We start from the raw sequence: 20,311 nt of genomic DNA on the forward strand, positions 1-20,311 counted from the left end.
AGTGATAACTAACATTCTCATTCACAGAGTTCAAGCTTCTGATTGAGATGTAGAAGAAAAACACATCTGTCTCTGGGGCAATCAGTATGAAATTCTGCCTTCATTGCCACTTTTTGATGTGGCTGGAAAAATACTATATCCTTATTGTAGTGAAGCTGAAGCTCCAATACTTTGGCTACATGATGCAAAAGCAATCTCATTGGAAAACAGCCTGATGCTAGGAAAGATTGAAGGCATGAGGAGAAGGGGACAATAGAGAATGAGATGGTTGGATGGCATCATCAACCCAGTGGACATCAATCTGAGTAAACTCCGGGAGATAATGAAGGACAAGGAGGCCTGGCAGGCTGAACTCTATGGGATCCCAAAGACTTGAACACGATTGAGTGACTGAACGACAACAATTCTGTTTATTAATTTAACACTTTTTTGAATCGGTAACTAATCCAAGTTAGCCCTACGAAAGATCAATGGACAAAGTCCACAATCATATTGATAGATCAAAAGGGTATTTGAAAAAAAATAAGCATTTACTTCTGATAATAACTCTTGAAAAATAATTTTTCTCAAACTAACTCATAATCATAGTTATCAGTGAAATACTGAAGCATCCATAGATCACTTCACTTATTTAAACTCCTTTTAAAAAATTTTAGCCTAGGCAGTAAGAGAAAAAACATGAATATTGAAAAGCAGTATCAGATACCATTACTTGCAGATGATGTGAATAAAACTATATTATTGAAATATTAAGAAATAAGGATAAAAAATTAATAATATTAAAATACATATCTAAATCAATTATAAGTTAGGAAATACAACAGAAAAAAATCCCATTCTTATCATGCATACCTGTGGTGTTTCTCAAACTTTAATGTGCATATAAATCACATGAGGATCTTGATGAAATGCAGATGCAGTACATTTGGAATCAAGATTTCACATTTCCAATGAGCTTTCAAGTGCTGCTGATCATACTTTGAGTAGTTATGTGTGTATAACACACACATATATACATATATACTATCATGTATAATCCTCACCTATAATTTTTAAACTTTAGAATTAAAAAAAAATCTGTAAAACCTCTATTTTACAAAAAGGTAAAATAAAGGTTAAAAATTACTGGAAGACATAAAAGAATATTTGAATGAAGAGACTGTCATGTTCCTGGATAGGAAGACAACAGTATAAAAATGTCTGTTCTTCTTCAGTTCAGTTCAGTCGCTGAGTCATGTCCGACTCTGTGACCCCATGGACTGCAGCACTCCAGGCCTCCCTGTCCATCACCAGCTCCCAAAGTTTATTCAAACTCATGTCCATCGAGTCAGTGATGCCATCCAACCATTTCATATTCTGTTGTCCCCTTCTCCTCCTGCCTTCAATCTTTCCCAGCATCAGGGTCTTTTCAAATGAGTCAGCTCTTCCCATGAGGTGGCTAAAGATTTGGAGTTTCAGCTTCAACATCAGTCCTTCCAATGAACACTCAGGATTGAACTCCTTTAGGATGGACTGGTTAGATCTCCTTGCAATCCAAGGGACTCTCAAGAGTCTTCTCCAACACCACAGTTCAAAAGCATCAGTTCTTTGGCACTCAGCTTTCTATATAGTCTAACTCTCACATCCATACATGATGACTGGAAAAACCATAGCTTTGACTAGATGGACCTTTGTTGGCAAAGTAATGTCTGCTTTTTAATCTGCTGTCTAGGTTGGTCATAACTTTCCTTAGAAGGGGTAAGCATCTTTTAATTTCATGGCTGCAGTCACCATCTGCAATGATTTTGGAGCCCCAAAAAATAAAGTCTGCCAGTGTTTCCCCAGCTATTTGCCATGAAGTGATGGGACCAGTGATGGACCCATCATGGTCCCATGATGAAGTGATGGGGTGCCATTATCTTAGTTTTCTGAATGTTGAGCTTTAAGCCAACTTTTTCACTCTCCTCTTTCACTTTCATCAAGAGGCTCTTTAGTTCTTCTTCACTTTCTGCCATAAGGGTGGTGTCATCTACATAGCTGAGGTTATTGCTATTTCTCCTGGCAATCTTGATTCCACCTTGTGTTTCATCCAACCCAGCATTTCTCATGGTGTACTCTGCATATAAGTTAAATAAGCAGGGTGACAATATACAGCCTTGACATACTCCTTTTCCTATTTGGAACCAGTCTGTTGTTTCATGTACAGTTCTAACTGTTGCTTCCTGACCTGCATACAGATTTCTCAAGAGGCAGGCCAGGTGGTCTGGTATTTCCATCTCTTTAAGAATTTTCCACAGTTTATTGTGATCCTCACAGTCAAAGGCTGTGGCATAGTCAATGAAGAAATAGATGTTTTTCTGGAACTCTTGCTTTTTTGATGATTCAATGGATGTTTGCGATTTGATCTCTGGTTCCTCTGCCTTTTCTAAATCCAGCTTGAACATCTGGAAGTTCACCGTTCAAGTACTGCTGAAGCGTGGCTTGGAGAATTTTGAGCATTACTTTACCAGCGTGTGAGATGAGTGCCATTGTACAGTAGTTTGAGCATTCTTTGGGTTTGCCTTTCTTTGGGATTGGAATGAAAACTGACCTTTTCCAGTCCTGTGGCCACTGCTGAGTTTTCCAAATTTGCTGACATATTGAGTGAAGCACTTTCACAGCATCATTTTTTAGGATTTGAAATAGCTCAAATGGAATTCCATCACCTCCACTAACTTTAGGGCCTCCTAAAGCCCACTTGACTTCACATTCCAGGATGTCTGGCTCTAGGTGAATAACACCATCATGGTTATCTAGGTCATGAAGATCTTTTTTGTACAGTTCTTCTGTGTATTCTTGTCACTCCTTAGTATATCTGCTTCTGTTAGTTCCATACCATTTCTGTCCTTTATTGTCCCCATCTTTGCATGAAATGTTGGTATCTCTCATTATCCTGAAGAGATCTCTAGTCTTTCCCATTCTATTGTTTTCCTCTATTTCTTTGCACTGATCACTGATTTGATTTAGGTCATACCTGAGTGGTCCAGTGGTTTCCCTACTTTCTTCAATTTCAGTCTGAATTTGGCAATAAGGAGTTCATGATCTGAGCCACAGTCAGCTCCCTGTCTTGTTTTTGCTGACTGTATAGAGCTTCTCCCTCTTTGGCTGCAAAGAATATAGTCAACCTGATTTTGCTGTTGGCCATCTGGTGATGTCCATGTGTAGAGTCTTCTCTTGTGTTGTTGGAAGAGCGTGTTTTCTATGAACAGTATGTTCTCTTGGCAAAATTCTATTAGCCTTTGCCCTGTTGCATTCTGTACTCCAAGGTCAAATTTGCCTGTTATTCCAGGTGTTTCTTGACCTCCTACTTTTGCATTCCAGTTCCCTATAATGAAAAGGACACCTTTTGGGATTTAGTTCTAGAAGGTCTTATAAGTATTCATAGAACCATTCAACTTCAGCTTCTTCAGCATTAGTGGTCGGGGCATGGAAGTGGATTACTGTGATATGAATGGTTTGCCTTGGAAATGAACAGAGATCATTCTGTCGTTTTTGAAATTGCATCCAAGTACTGCATTGGCTCAGACAGCAAAGCGTCTGCCTGCAATGTGGGACACCTGGGTTTGATACCTGGGTTGGGAAGATCTCCTGCAGAAGGAAATGACAACCCACTCCAGTACCCTTGCCCAGAAAATCCCATGGGTGGAGGAGCCTAGTAGGCTACAGTCCAGGGGGTCACAAAGAGTTGGACACGACTGAGTGACTTAACTTATTTTACTGCATTTTGAACTCTTTTGTTGACTACTTTTTATGACTACTCCATTGCTTCTAAGGGATTCTTGCCCACAGTAGTAGATTTAATGGTCATCTGAGTTAAATTCACCCATTCTTGTCCATTTTAGTTCACTGATTGCTAAAATGTCCACGTTCATTCTTGCCATCGCCTGTTTGACCACTTCCAATTTGCCTTGATTCATGGACCTAACATTCCAGGTTCCTATGCAATAGTGCTCTTTACAGCATTGGACCTTGCTTCCATCACCAGTCACATGCACAGCTGGGTGTTGCTTTTGCTTTGTCTCTGTCTCTTCATTCTCTCTGGAGTTGTTTCCCCACTGATCTCCAGTAGCATATTGGGCACCTGCCAACCTGGGGAGTTCATCTCTCAGTGTCCTATCTTTTTGCCTTTTCATATTATTCATGGGGAAATAGAGTGGGAAATCATACTGGGAAACAGACTCTTGGAGAGCACAACAGAACCTTGTGCACCAGGACGCAGGAGAAAGGAGCAGTGACCCCACAAGAAACTCTCCCGGACTTGCCTGTGGGTGTCTGGGAGTCTCCAGCAGAGGCGTGGGTCCGTGGTGGCCTGCAGCAGGGTTGGGGGCACTGAGTGTGGCAGTACATGCATGGGATCTTTTGAAGGAGGTCGCCATTACCTTCATTACCTCCACCACAGTTTGGCCCCAGATAAATAGCAGGGAGGGAACACATCTGCACCTATCAATAGAAAATTGGATTTAAGGTATACTGAGCATGGCCCCACCCATTAGAACAGGACCCAGTTTCCCCCTCAGTCAGTCTATCCCATCAGGAAGCTTCCATAAGCCTCTTATCCTTCTCTATCAGAGGGCAGGCAGTCTGAAACCACAGTCACAGAAAACTAACCAGTCTGATCACATGGACCACAGCCTTGTCTAACTCAGTGAAACTATGAGCCATGCCATGTAGGGCCACCAATACAGATGGGTCATGGTGGAGAGTTCTGTCAAAATGTGGTCCACCGGAGAAGGGAATGGCAAACCACTTCAGTATTCTTGCCTTGAGAACCCCATGAACAGCATGAAAAGGCAAAAAGGTAAGAGGATCAGCCAGAAGGTTTTCAGGAAGGAGAAACTGTCCTCAAGCAGGATACATTGTTCTTATATAATCCTTAGCACAGAATTTAAACTGTGTTTTTTGTTGTGTAATCATTGGTTCGGGGCTTTAAAAAAATGTTTTATATGACTAAGACTGAGGAATGTAGAGAAAAACAAAGATGTTTGTCCTTTCCTCCTCCCTGAGAATTCCAGACCCCTCTCTCCTCCTTGGGGACCCCTGGACTTATTATCATTCTGCCTAGGAATTGACTCTCTCATTACTAACACTGTGTTCATTCCTCTGACAAAAATTCAGTGACTTCCATAACTTAGCCATTATAGCACGATTCTTATTTTTACCACAACCCCTGTCAACATAACTAAATCATAGCTATTTACTCTCTTTTAAAATCAAACCAATCAGCATAGAGATCTCTCTCTGATTATAGTTGTAGAGTTGATTTATTTTCATTACAGTCCCAGTCAGATTGTCCATTTCAGTCATAAACAGCCTCCCATAGGTCCTCAAATGGCATCAAATGATGAATGATTAAGAACTTTTTAAAAGATAAACCAATATTTCCTCTCTAAGTTATACACAACATAAAATACATCTTTAAAAGGGCATGTCATTATAGAAAGCATCAAATAAATCAATAAAATGTAAAAAGTAGGCTTTACAATCACCAATAGCGTTTCCTTGCCAAATATCTAACAGTGCATATCATAAGCGCACAGTGAATGCTGCAATAATTAAAAAGAAGCCAAAAATAATAAATGGTCAAATAATATCTCATCCCAAATTTCTAAACTTCCTTTTGTAAGTACCTTCACCTTCAGGGTAGACTAGGTCCTAGACTTGTTGGTCCCTCTTATGAAGCAATGATTCACATGGCTCAGTGTAGGATGTTGTTACAGTTTAGAAGAACCTAGTCCAGTTTAGCTGACTGTATAGAGCTTCTCCATATTTGGCTGCAAAGAATATAATCAATCTGATTTTGGTGTTGACCATCTGGTGATGTCCATGTGCAGAGTCTTCTCTTGTGTTGTTGGAATAGGGGTTTGCTATGACCAGTGCATTCTCTTGGCAAAACTCTATTAGCCTTTGCCCTGCTTCATTCTGTACTCCAAGGCCAAATTTGCATGTTACTCCAGGTGTTTCTTGACTTCCTACTTTTGCATTCCAGTCCCCTATAATGAAAAGTACATCTTTTTTGGGTGTTAGTTCTAAAAGGTCTTGTAGGTCTTCATAGAACCATTCAACTTCAGCTTCTTCAGCATTACTGGTTGGGGCATAGGCTTGGATTACCACGATATTGAATGGTTTGCCTTAGAAACGAACAGAGATCATTCTGTCGTTTTTGAGATTGCATCCAAGTACTGCATTTCAGACTCTTTTGTTGACTGTGATGGCTACTCCATTTCTTCTAAGGGATTCCTGCCCACAGTAGTAGATATAATGGTCATCTGAGTTAAATTCACCCATTCCAGTCCATTTTAGTTCGCTGATTCCTAGAATGTCGACATTTACTCTTGCCATCTCCTATTTGACCACTTTCAATTTGACTTGATGCATGGACCAGGTTTGTATGAAATATTGCTCTTTACAGCATAGGACCTTGTTTCTATCACCAGTCACATCCAGAACTGGGTATTGTTTTTGCCTTGGTTCCATCCCTTCATTCTTTCTGGAGTTATTGTTCCATTGATCTCCATTAGCATATTGGGCACCCACCGACCTGGGAAGTTCCTCTTTCAGTATCCTATCTTTTTACCTTCTCATACTGTTCATGGGGTTCTCAAGGCAAGAATACTGAAGTGGTTTGCCATTCCCTTCTCCAGTGAACCACATTCTGTCAGACCTCTCCACCATGACCCTGCCGTTAGGGTAGGTTTAGTTTCATTGAGTTAGACAAAACTGTGGCACTGTGATCAGATTGGCTAGTTTTCTGTGAATACAGTTTTAGTGTCTCTGCCCTCTGATGCCCTCTCACAACACCTACCATCTTACTTGGGTTTCTCTTACCTCAAACTTGAGGTATCTCTTCATGGCTGCTCCAGGAAAGCGCAGCCACTGCTCCTTACTTTGGACTAGGGGTATCTTCTCATGGCCGCCCCTCCTAACCTTGAATGTGGAGTAGCTCCTCTCAGCCATCCTGTGCCCCACGGCAGTCACTCCTTGGAAGTGGGGTTTCTCCTCTCGGCCGCTGCCACTGCTTCTTTGCAGCCAAAAATGGAGAAGCTCTATACAGTCAGCAAAAACAAGACCAGGAGCTGACTGTGGCTCAGATCATGAACTCCTTATTGCCAAATTCAGAATTAAACTGAAGAAAGTAGGGAAAACCACTAGACCATTCAGGTATGACCTAAATCAAATACCTCATGACTATACAGTGGAAGTGAGAAATAGATTTAAGGGACTAGATCTGATAGACACAGAACCTGATGAACTATGGACAGAGGTTCGTGACACTGTACAGGAGACAGGGATCAAGACCATCCCCAGGAAAAAGAAATGCAAAAAGACAAAATGGTTGTCTGAGGCAGCCTTACAAATAGCTGTTAAAAGAAGAGAAGTGAAAAGCAAAGGAGAAAAGGAAAGATATTCCCATTTGAATGCAGAGTTCGAAAGAATAGCCAGGAGAGATAAGAAAGCCTTCCTCAGAGATCAACGCAACGCAATAGAGGAAAATAACAGAATGGGAAAGACTAGAGATCTCTTCAAGAAAATTAGAGCTATCAAGAGACCATTTCAGGCAAAGATGGGTTCGATAAAGGACAGAAATTGTATGGACCTAACAGAAGCAGAAGATATTAAGAAGAGGTGGAAAGAATACACAGAAGAAGTGTACAAAAAAGATCTTCATGACCCAGATAATCACAATGGTGTGATCACTCACCTAGAGCCAGACATCCTGGAATGTGAAGTCAAGTGGGCCTTAGAAAGCATCACCATGAACAAAGCTACTGGAGGTGATGGAATCCCAGTTGAGCTATTTCAAATCCTGAAAGATGATGCTGTGAAAGTGCTGCACTCAGTATGCCAGCAAATTTGGAAAACTCAGCAGTGGCCACAGGACTGGAAAAGGTCAGTTTGCATTCCAATCCTTAAGAAAGGCAATCCCAAAGAATGATCAAACTACCGCACAACTGCACTCATCTCACATGCTAGTAAAGTAATGCTCAAAATTTTCCAAGCCAGGCTTCAGCAATACGTGAACTGAGAACTTCCAGATGTTCAAGTTGGATTTAGAAAAGGCAGAGGAACCAGCAAATTGCCAATATCCGCTGGATCATCAAAAAAGCAAGAGAGTTCCAGAAAAACATCTATTTCTTCTTTATTGACAATGCCAAAGCCTTCGACTGTGTGGATCACAATAAACTGTGGGAAATTCAGAGAAAAAAAATGGGAATACCAGACCACCTGACCTGCCTCTTGAGAAACCTGTATGCAAGTCAGGAAGCAACAGTTAGAACTGGACATGGAACAACAGACTGGTTACAAATAGGGAAAGGAGTACATCAAGGATGTATATTGTCATCCTGCTTATTTAACTTATATGCAGAGGACATCATGAGAAACGCTGGCCTGGAAGTACAAGCTGGAATCAAGATTTCCGGGAGAAATATCAGTAACCTCAGATATGCAGATGACACCACCCTAATGGCAGAGAGTGAACAGGAACTAAAAAGACTCTTGATGAAAGTGAAAGAGGAGAGTGAAAAAGTTGGCTTAAAGCTTAACATTCAGAAAACTAAGATCATGGCATCTGGTCCCATCACCTCATGGGAAATAGATGGGGAGACAGTGGAAACAGTGTCAGACTTCATTTTTTTGGGCTCCAAAATCACTGCAGATGGTGATTGCAGCCATGAAATTAAAAGAGGCTTACTCCTTGGAAGGAAAGTTATGACCAACCTAGATAGCATATTAAAAAGCAGAGGCATTACTTTGCCAACAAAGGTCCGTCTGGTCAAGGCTATGGTTTTTCCAGTGTTCATGTATGGATGTGAGAGTTGGACTGTGAAGAAAGCTGACTGCCGAAAAATTGATGCTTTTGAAATGTGGTGTTGGAGAAGATCCTTGAGAGTCCCTTGGACTACAAGGAGATCCAACCAGTCCATCCTAAAGGAGATCAGTCATGGGTGTTCATTGGAAGGACTGATGCTGAAGCTGAAACTCCAGTACTTTGGCCACCTCATGCAAAGAGTTGACTCATTGAAAAAGACCCTGATGCTGGGAGGGATTGGGGGCAGGAGGAGGAGGGGACGGACAGAGGATGAGATGGCTGGATGGCATCACCGACTCGATGGGCACGAGTCTGAGTAAACTCTGGGAGTTTGTGATGGACAGGGAGGGCTGGCGTGCTGCAATTCATGGGGTTGCAGAGAGTCAGACACGACTGAGCGACTGAACTTAAATGAACTGAACTGAGTCCAGTTTAGTAACAGTTACTTCCAAACTCATGTCCTGAACTGTATGTCTTCAACACCATAAAAAGGACTTGTAATTATAAGCAATTTTTAAAGAAACCTATTTTTTTTTAAAAATTACACTGAAACAGTGTTTATCTCACTACCCACAAAAATCTCTTCCAAGACCACTACAATGACTCCTCCTCTCCCGTAGCCCTATATTTTACTAAACCCTTCTCTCATCACTACTCCTCCTATCCACCACACTCTATGCTTCTCTCCAGTCTAATCCATTTTCATGAAAAGAACACATCTGGCAAAGCAAGATTCTTGAAGAATAGCTCAGCAAAACCAAAACACATTGTCATGAGCAAAAAGATAACAAAGGAAAAAAATATGTTCATTCATAAGGATTTTGTCTCATCACATTTGCAGATATTTACTAAAAATGCTTAAGTGAATAAAGATTACTAAGTAGGAGGAAAGAATTAGCCATGTTTTGAAAGAAAAGTTTCTGATCAGACTTTGAAGACGTAGGCCCCTAGGCAGAGCACTTCTTTTTTCACTCTGACCTAATTTTACAAGATTACCCCTACAGGGATAAAATTTACAGACATATTTCACTAACATATTTTTCTTGAATTAATCTAAAGTATTAGTACTAGATATTAATAGTTCAGTGTTGATGTGGAATAAACTCATGGAATAGGCTTTAAATTTCCAATAGTTTAATCAGAAATCGCTAAAGCAAATGGCCTGTGTTCTTGTGGGATTAATGTATTTATTCGTACAAATTTCTAGGCATAGAATGTAGTAAAACTTTACTAACCCAGGCTTCTTTAATTTAGAAATCATCACAGAGAAACAGTAAGATAACTTACGAAGTGCTGAGGCTAGAGATGAGAAACAAAGTAATAAACTTGAAGCAGCATTGCAACCAGCTATGAACAATTTTAGAGGGGTCCATTAGCCTCTCTGGATTCTATTCACTTGTGTGTTTAAAGTGCGCTAAACTATTCAATCAATTTACCTCATCATCATATAATTCTATGACTCTATGTGGGTCAGATAGATGCAGTTTTTTTCTTTTATTCTTTCCATTAACAATGTTTCTGGGAATGGGATTATTCTTCAGTTCAGTTCAGTTCAGTCACTCAGCTGTGTCCGACTCTTTACCAACCCATGAACTGCAGCATGCCACGTCTCCCTGTCCATCACCAACTCCCAGAGTCCACCCAAATCCATGTCCATTGAGTCAGTGGTGCCATCTAACCATCTCATCCTCTGTCATCCCCTTCTCCTCCTGCCTTCAATCTTTCCCAACATCAGGGTCTTTTCAAATGAGTCAGCTCTTTGCATCAGAAGTGGCCAAAGTATTGGAGTTTCAGCTTCAACATCAGTCGTTCCAGTGAACACTCAGGACTGATCTCCTTTAGGATGGACTGGTTGGATCTCCTTGTAGTCCAAGGGACTCTCAAGGATCTTCTCCAACACCACAGTTCAAAAGCATCAATTCTTCAGCCCTCAGCTTTTTTTATAGTCCAACTCTCACATTCATACATGACTACTGGAAAAACCATAGCCTTGACTAGATGGACCTTTGTTGACAAAGTAATGCCTCTGCTTTTTAATATGCTGTCTAAGTTGGTCATAACTTTCCTTAGAAGGAGTAAGCGTCTTTTAATTTCATGGCTGCAGTCACCATCTGCAGTGATTTTGGAGCCCCAAAAAATAAAGTCAGCCACTATTTCCACTGTTTCCCCATCTATTTGCCATGAAGTGATGGGATTATTCTTGTCTGCATGTTTTTCTCAATCTGGAGCTCATGAATAGCCTTAAAGGATCACATGAATTCCCTGAATTTAGGCAACCATGTTTATGGGCATTTTTCTAGACAGAGGTTCACAGCTTTAATTCTCAAAAAGCTTTGTGAACCTCTCAGAAAAGAAAAAAAAGATTAAGAATCACGCCTTTATTAATGGACTAATTTCAAGTGATTCTCATCAACTTGTAAAAGCAGGCACACACACAAAAAAACTGCTTAATAATCGTGTGCTGGTTCTGTAACATTATGTATCTTACATCCATAAACAGAACACATTCTGATATAAGCTATCCCTCAAACTTTCACTAATGGCTCTCTCCTCATTTGGTGATGAGTTGTGCTCTTCATCTGTCTAGCTCACCTCATTATATCAAAAGCCTTGAGCAGTGCCTGGCTCTCAGTGAAGCAAGGGAGAAGAAGAGCTACCAGTTTATCTCTAGGGAAAGAAGGAAGATGGGGAGTGATCATCTTCTCATCTGAGCTTGGATTGTGAATCCAGAACTCTGTGACAGAAAGGAAGAGTCAGCAAGCAAGGATAGATAATCTTATCCAAAACCAAGCCTTGAAATGTCAGCAAAAGAAAATGTAAACCCAAAGTAAACAAGGGCCTTACCAAAAGTGGCAAGGTGAGGACCAGAATCCTTAGCCAATGGTACAGTGTTCCATCCATTTCACTACAATTGTCCAAGGGAGAAGGCACAGGCCCCAACATGGATTGCAAATGAACAAGTCACCTAAATTCCAGTTCCTCTCTTTTAACTGAAATCCAGCAGCTAACAATCTCCTTCTTCATCATGGGTAGATATACCACAATCTGAGATTTTTGCCTAATTTATTAACATATGACAAATAAAATAACACCATGTCTTATATGTAATAAAAGTTGGATTCAAATTCCTTATCATTGTTATAGCTATAAAAGTTAGCCAATGTTATAAATAAAATTGCTTTTATCATGCAGACTTAATTTTCAATAATGCTTGTTTATTTGTCTTAACTGACAATTACAGGAAGAAAAAATGACCCATTTCCTTGTATCTTTGAAAATAGATGTATGTAAAATTGGATGACTGTTATTTCATTCCTATACACTTCTGGAAATTGATTTTTAAGAGCTTAATAACATTTGCATTTCTTTTATCTTTTCAGGAGCATTGTTTTAAACCCTGCCTATTTCCGAAATCATCTTCGTCAGGCAACAGTGTTTAGATGTCTGGAGAGATATTCAGAAGCTGCCCGGTATGTTTATTATAACTTTTGTGAAGATTTATTTCAAGTTAAATTAATTTTATTCTCAGCTTCTGGTAATAGCATAATAGAACTTTCCATTTCTCTCATGGAATATGATTTTACCAGAATCGTTGTCTTATAAACGTCAAACCAACAAATATTGACTATCTTTTTCTTTAATTAAAGCCACTCTGTGTTTAAAGCTCTTGGTAAAATTCAAAGTTTCCAGCCATGAGGTCACTGATAATGATGGGAAAACTTCCAGGGAAGATTAGAAATGAACTTGACCTCTTGCTCTCAAGTACGTTCCTGATTCTAGTTGTAATGACACAATTTTGTGACTATCTCTTTCTTGAATTCTAGAAATAAAATCCAGCCACATGAAAAGGATCTCAGCAGCCCATTTCTTAAAAAGATGGTCTAAGTTATAACACCAAGCGTTTTAAGAGGTGTCCTAAAGTATGGTCTCTTGGACCTGGAATATGTTTCATAAAAACCTAGTGAAGCAGCTCCTGATATTCGCATCCCCAGAACCTAGACTTATGGCAAAGAATTACAAGACTTGTGTAACAGCCTCCATGCTACACTGAGAATTCCCTTGCACCTGTGGCAATGAAGGCTTTTTATTCCTGAGTCAAGATCATCCTATTAGGCTCCCCTTCCTTTTGATAAATTCTCTCAAAGAATTTTCTTCATCTACTAATGTATAGGTATCTATTGTTTCTTACCCAACCAATTTACCATCCAAGGATTTTATCAATAAAGTGTGAGTGGTTTCTACATACACTCCAAACATAACTCCTAGGGAGAAATCCATAGTAATAGGAATGGGGAGCCTATGTTGCTGGTGGCTACTATCTCTATAACATTTATAAACAATACTTTCTTAGAAAATTAAAAGTTTAAGAAATTTAAATAATAAATAAATAATAAAAATAGCAATAAAATGATTTCATAAAGTTGATACTATGAGTTTGGCATGCATTCTATAAGACAGTCCTAGGTATTACTTGAACTCAATTAAATGATGGACATGGAAGACTGAATTAATCATAATATTCACAGTCAACCACAATAGATAAGCCACACTATCTATTTATCTATGTGGTGATGTCCTCTTTTAAAATTCAAAATATGTCTCTATCAATCTCATTTATACATTCTATTTTTCCTTATACTCGTTTCCTAAATGTTTTGTCTTACATTACCCACAGAAAACTTCTTCCTACTTTTTGTTTACTGAGTTATCCCCGTGGCTTAGTTTCTGCCCACACATACTATGTGAATGAAAGGGTATTTAAGAGATGATAGGAAGCTTCCTTCTGTCTAACACATCGTAAAAGTCATTAACTAAGCTAATCAGTTCAGCACAAACAGATACAGTACAGTTATCTGTAAATAATTTTCTTTAAGAGGTAGTTTGTTAATGTCTTTTCTGAATCTAACCAAAAATAACAGGAGAAAGCCAGATGCAACTTCAAAACTAGATTGCAACAAGTTAAAACTGCTAGTAATACACTTAGGTTAACTTGTACAGACTCTAGAGAGCCCACTGTTAAATATTCAGGAACATTAGGAGAGCCAGTTGTTTACTGTAAAATAAATTAGCATTGCTGGGAGAATGTATACTATGTAAGTTGGCAAATGCTTCAAATCCATGATTTTGGAGTTTGGGGGAGAGCCAGACATCAGTGGATCATTGACTATAACTTAATTGTGTCAAACCTAACCATTGGAGTTACACTGGTGATAAAAATTCTTTATGGTTCCTAAAACAAATGAATAAACAATGAGGACTTGAAAATTAGGAATTTGTCAGTACCTACATGCAGTATTGGCATGAAACATCCATTTCCCTTGACACGTATATCCCTGCAGTGTAATAAGTGCATCTGTTTCATATCATTTGATGGCTAACTTGACAATACTCCTTGAAAAGTTTCCTAATAACTGTTGGCTGTACTGGTATGGACTTTCCAACAGAGAAGCAGATACAATTACTTTCAGATTCAAATATTTTTCCTCTTGGTTTCCTTGGCAATTATAGTCCTCAATATAGAGTATCGGTCATCCTATTTTCACTCTAGGGAAAGAATAATATAACCCAAGAACATGAATATCTTAGTGTCTCTTAACTATTTGATTTCTAGTGTAAAACAATAAATACAAATCTATATATTAAGCATTCATACTTATCAATTAATTGCTTGGATACTTAGGTAGTTTTTGTTCAGGCCTCTTACAAACACATTATATGAGAACCCATTGAAAAAGCCCACATATCAAGGTATTTTCTGTAAGGAGCCAAGTAGGCATGCTTCTGAGGTTGAAAGGCACCAAGCAAATACAAAAGAATGCCATCACCATGTAACATAGTAAGTTTAAAACCATGATCCCCAGTCAAGTAGGTCATCTCCCATCTGATCCAAAGTAGTGTATTTATAACTAGTCCCTAGGAAATGGACTATTTAAGCTTTTCTAAGCCTAACCATTCAGGTATGACCTAAATCAAATACCTTATGATTATACAGTGGAACTGACAAATAGATTAAAGGGATTAGATCTGATACAGAGTACCTGAGGAACTATGGACGGAGGTTCCTGACATGTACAGGAGGCAGTGATCAAGATCATCCATAAGAAAAAGAAATGCAAAAAGGCAAAATGGTTGTCTGAGGAGACCTTACAAATAGCTGTGAAAAGAAGAGAAGCAAAATACAGATTAGAAAAGGAAAAATATACCCGTTTGAATGGAGAGTTCCAAAGACTAGCAAGGAGAGATAAGAAAGCCTTCCTCAGTGATCAATGCCAAGAAATAGAGGAAGACAATAAAATGGGAAAGAATAGAGATCTCTTCAAGAAAATTAGAGATACCAAGGGAACATTTCATGCAAAGATGGGCTCAATAAAGGACAGAAGTGGTTATGGACCTAACAGAAGCAGAAGATATTAAGAAGAAGTGGCAAGAATACACAGAAGAACTGTGCAAAAAAGATCTTCATGATCCAGATAATCACGATGATGTTATCACTCACCTGGAGCCAGATATTCTGGAATGCGAAGTCAAGTAGGCCTTAGGAAACATCACTATGAACAAAACTAGTGGAGGTGATGGAATTCGAGTTGAGTTATCGCAAATCCTAAAAGATGATGCTGTGAAAGTGCTGCCCTCAGTATGCCAGCAAATTTGGAAAACTCAGCAGTGGCCACAGAACTGGAAAAGGTCAGTTTTCATTCCCAATCCCAAAGAAAAGCAATGCCAAAGGGTGTTCAAACTACCACACAATTGCACTCATCTCACATGCCAGTAAAGTAATGCTCAAAATCCCCAAAAGCAAGCCAGGCTTCAATGGTACATGAACTGTGAACTTCCAGATGTTCAAGCTGGATTTAGAAAAGGCAGAGGAACCAGAGATCAAGTTGCCAACATCCGCTGGATCATAGAAAAAGTGAGAGAGTTCAGAAAAACATCTACTTCTGCTTTATTGAATATGCCAAAGCCTTTGACTACGTGAGTCACGACAAACTGTGGAAAATTCTGAAAGAGATGGGAATACCAGACCACCTGATCTGCCTCTTGAGAAATCTGTATACAGGTCAAGAAGCAACAGTTAGAACTGTACATGGAACAACAGACTGGTTCCAAATCAGGAAAGGAGTATGTCAAGGCTGTATATTGTCTCCCTGCTTATTTAACTTATATGCAGAGTACATCATGAGAAATGCTGGACTGGATGAAGCACAAGCTGGAATTAAAATTGCCAGGAGAAATATCAATAACCTCAGATATGCAGATGATACCACACTTATGGCAGAAAGCAAAGAAAAACTAAAGAGCCTCTTGATGAAAGTGAAAGAAGAGAGTGAAAAAGTTGGCTTAAAACTCAACATTCAGAAAACTAAGATCCTAGCATCTGGTCCCATCACTTCATGGCAAATATATGGGGAAACAATGGAAAGAGTGACAGACTTTATTTTGGGGGCTCCAAAATCACTGCAGATGGTGATTGCAGCCATGAAATTAAAAGATGCTTGCTCCTTGGAAGAAAAGCTATGACCAACCTAGACAGCATATTAAAAAGCAGAGATATTACTTTGCCAACAAAGGCCCGTCTAGTCAAAGCTATGGTTTTTCCAATAGTCATGTATGGATGTGAGAGTTAGACTATAAAGATAAAGGAGTGTTGAAGAACTGATGCTTTTGAACTGTGGTGTTGGAGAAGACTCTTGAGAGTCCCGTGGACAGCAAGCAGCTCCAACCAGTCCATCCTTAAGGAAATCAGTCCTGAATATTCATTGGAAGGACTGATTCTGAAGCTGAAACTCCAATACGTGGTCAACTGATGCAAAGAACTGACTCATTGGAAAAGACCCTGATGCTGGGAATGATTGAAGGAGGGAGGAGAAGGGGATGACAGAGGATGAGATGGTTGGATGGCATCACTGACTCGATGGACATGAGTTTGAGTAAGCTCTGAGAGATGTTGATGGACAGGGAAGCCTGGCATAGTGCAGTCCATGGGGTCACAAAGAGTTGGATACGACTGAGCGACTGAACTGAACTGAACTGAGCTAAAGTCTAACCAGCTCTACTCAGGAAGGAATTCCTAATGAATAGACCAAGAAAGATTTCTAAGACAGTTTCACAAAATCTCAAGATTCTCAATCAGACAGCTTATAGGAAATGTAACTGAATAGAGGTTATCAATCAGGTTTACGACAATGGGTAGGTCCTTTTATTTTATTGGTCAATATCTTTTCAGAAACATCCTACCAGAAGAAAGAGGTAGCATATATAAATGGTAGAAAGCAGAATAAAAATAAGGATATTTATTTTTGATTTAGGTTCTGCAGGAATGCTAGTCACCCTCAAAATGACACCTTGTTGTTTTTCAGTTGCTCAGTTGTTCTGACTCTTTGGGACCCTATGGACTGCAACACTCCCGGCTTCCCTGTCCTTCACTAACTCCCAGATTTAGATCAGACTCATGTCCATTGAATTGATGATGCCATCCAACCATCTCATCCTTTGTCAGCCCCTTCTGCTCTTGCCCTCAATCTTTCCCAGCATCAGGATCTTTTCCAATGAATTGACTCTTCACATCACGTAGCCAAAGAAGATACCTGACACCAGTTAAATTGATGAAATCACATTTTTACACCATAAATTTAAATTGAGATTACTCTAATTACCCAAGAAACAGTAAATCTGTGAGGCCTAGTTGAAATAGTCAGCAACTTAGCCCTTTAACATTTGTGTTTCTGTGCCTATAAAAGTGTGTGTTGAAGCAGAATGTCCTTGCTGAAATTTGTCCCTCCTCCAACACACACACACACACACACACAATTTGACTTACCTTCGTAAGAAAGATAAGACAAGAAACTACATATAGAGATGTAAAGAAGCAAACAAAAGTCAAGACTGATTATTTTATGAAGAGAACTAATGACTTTTGATAATATCAATTAGTACATCTCTGTATATTCATCAACTAGCATAGCACTTGGCACAAACCAAATCTGGGGTTTACAAATCAAATTAGCTAGTTTTTGAGTTTGTGGTTAATAACCACTTAGCTTCATCAGTAAGGCAATATTACATGAAGTGGTTGGTACAACCCTGGTTGAAAAAGAGATACAAGAGTGTGTGCTTAGTAGTAAAGTCATATGATAGAATCATGCCTCCTATAATGCAGATTCATGGGGCAGAAAACAGATGACATTACACAGAATGTTGAAGACCATGTTGTGTAAGGGGCAGCAAACAGAAGGTAACAGCAAGAGAGAAAAACACAACAAAGTCTCTTTGTTCATCACTAAGGAAGAACGAACTGTGTGTTTCCTCATATATGAGTAAGATCAGGGGAGACTAGAGCAGGAATAATACATTCAAATGCTGACAAAGCCCATGCAGATGATGTGTGAAGAGGGCCAATTATAAGATAAAAGAATGTTGTATAAAATACACTGGCGCTCACTAACTAGAGTCACCGTACAATTCATCTTTCAGACTGAACATTGTGATAGTGAAAGTGGGCACTTTTAAGAATTATCCCAAGGAACCAGGCAAAATCAGGACTGTCAAGAGCACCCTGGCCACATGGTCACCCTACCACTGGCCCTTCTGAAAGGAGTAACCTCATTCAAGTCCACTTATTGTTGCTACATAGAAACACAGGCTACAACAATCAAATGTCGTAGATTTTTGAGTCTCTAAGATAAGAGTATAATATTTCAGAGCTTTCCAAGAAATTTCTTGAGTTTTGAATGTTGGAAATTATTACTAGTTTTTCAAATACAGTGTCATCTTAAGAAAGTTTAAGCAATCCCATTCATGAAAATGCAATTCACTGAAGAATCAATTGGCCAAGTGACCGATTTACAGAATTCACCAAATTTAAAGTTTACTAAAACCTTACTCTAAGAAATAATCTTATTGACTAATTAATATTAATATGAATACATTTTTATGTATATATTCCTCATGAATACACTTAGCAACCCTTTTTAATTTTTGAAAATTTTCAGTCCTTCAAAAGCTAAGGTTATAGAATGATTGGTTCTTAAAAATATGCTCTTGTGTGTATGATTATTACTCTACCATTCTTGAATACTCTATGACTATTTATTCTAAGTAACATAACTGAAATTTTAATTTGGAAGTTTAACAATTTAAACTAATTTCTTTCTACTTTGAAAGTCATTTTTTAAAACATTTTATCATTTTTAGGATTCATTCCCCAATTTCTGAAGGGTGACCAAATTTGCCTGTGTGATAAAATGTAGGTTTAAGTATTTATAGCATTTACAACAACTTGTATTTAATGAGGTGATTTTAACAGCTTTTTACTTTACCTCTTGAAGCTAGAAGAAGCCAAAATAGGGAAAATGGACAATGGGCAACACAGCACAATCTGGGCTGTGTATTTCACAGAGGGGAGACTGAAGAACAGAAAGAAATCATAGGCCCCAGAACTCTGGAGACCTGGCTCCTATAGGATTTTTATAAATTTTCTAAAAAGTTAAACTGTCTTAGGATATCAAATGATATCATTTATACGTGGAATCTTTAAAAAAAAAAGTCTATAAATGAACTTATCTACCAAAATGAAACAGAATTAAAGATGTAGAAAATAAATTTATGATTACTGCAGGGTAAGAGGGTGGGTAATAAACTGGAAGCTAGGGATTGACATATACACACTACTGTATATAAAATAGATACCTAATAAGGCCCTACTGTATAGCACAGGGAACTCTACTTAATACCCTGTAATGGCCTATATAGGAAAACAATCTGAAAATGTATGGGTATCTGTATAACAGATTGCCTTTGCTATATACCTGAAACTAACACAACATCATAAATCAATTATACCCCAATAAATTAAAAAAAAAATATGAACCAGGATACAGAGTTTAAAAAAGACTTTGTTTTCAAAGAAATAAACAAGCCATTTTAATAAATAAGCATATTTATAAATTTAACAAATTAGTCATTTGACAACCTCATCATCTGATGAATTGATCAGGAGCCCAGAGAAGACTGTGAACCGTACCATCAAATTTAAAGCCCAGATCACGTCCTCTCTCCAGCTCTAAATGGATACTAGAGTTTAATTTCTCAGCAATAAAGGCTGAGCTTCCTTCTATCAGCAAATTTTGTCCCATACCAAATTTTGTGCAAGGCTAGTTGGGGTAAGATTTTAGTCCATTGTTTGACTATGTTAAACAGCAGTCCACTGTTAGAAAAAGATGTTATCTTAGAGAGTTCAATAGCTTTAGTTTACTTATCATCTACAACAAATCTGGTCTGCTGTATATTTTGAAATACTATTTAGTGCCATGTTACTTTCTTGGGTCCCAAGATCAGTGCAGACAGTGACTGCCGCCATGAAATTAAAACACGCTTTCTCCTAGGAAGAGAAACTACGGCAAACCTAGACAGCGTATTAAAAAGCAGAGATGTTACTTTGCCAACAAAGGTCCATACAGTCAAAGTTATGGTTTTTCCAGTAGTCAT

At 38.7% G+C, this 20,311-nt stretch overlaps 1 protein-coding gene across 1 annotated transcript in view; it reads left to right on the forward strand.

Annotated features, from left to right (window-relative positions):
* The window catches only part of SPATA16 (spermatogenesis associated 16), a 229,329-nt gene that overhangs the window by 84,365 nt on the left and 124,653 nt on the right, over positions 1 to 20,311 (forward strand). Inside the window, 1 exon segment of the mRNA XM_065942119.1 lies at positions 12,208 to 12,297. Within this exon segment, the coding sequence (XP_065798191.1) occupies positions 12,208 to 12,297 (90 nt within the window).

Source organism: Muntiacus reevesi, chromosome 8, assembly GCF_963930625.1.
Source record: "Muntiacus reevesi chromosome 8, mMunRee1.1, whole genome shotgun sequence".
Classification (NCBI taxonomy): domain Eukaryota; kingdom Metazoa; phylum Chordata; class Mammalia; order Artiodactyla; family Cervidae; genus Muntiacus; species Muntiacus reevesi.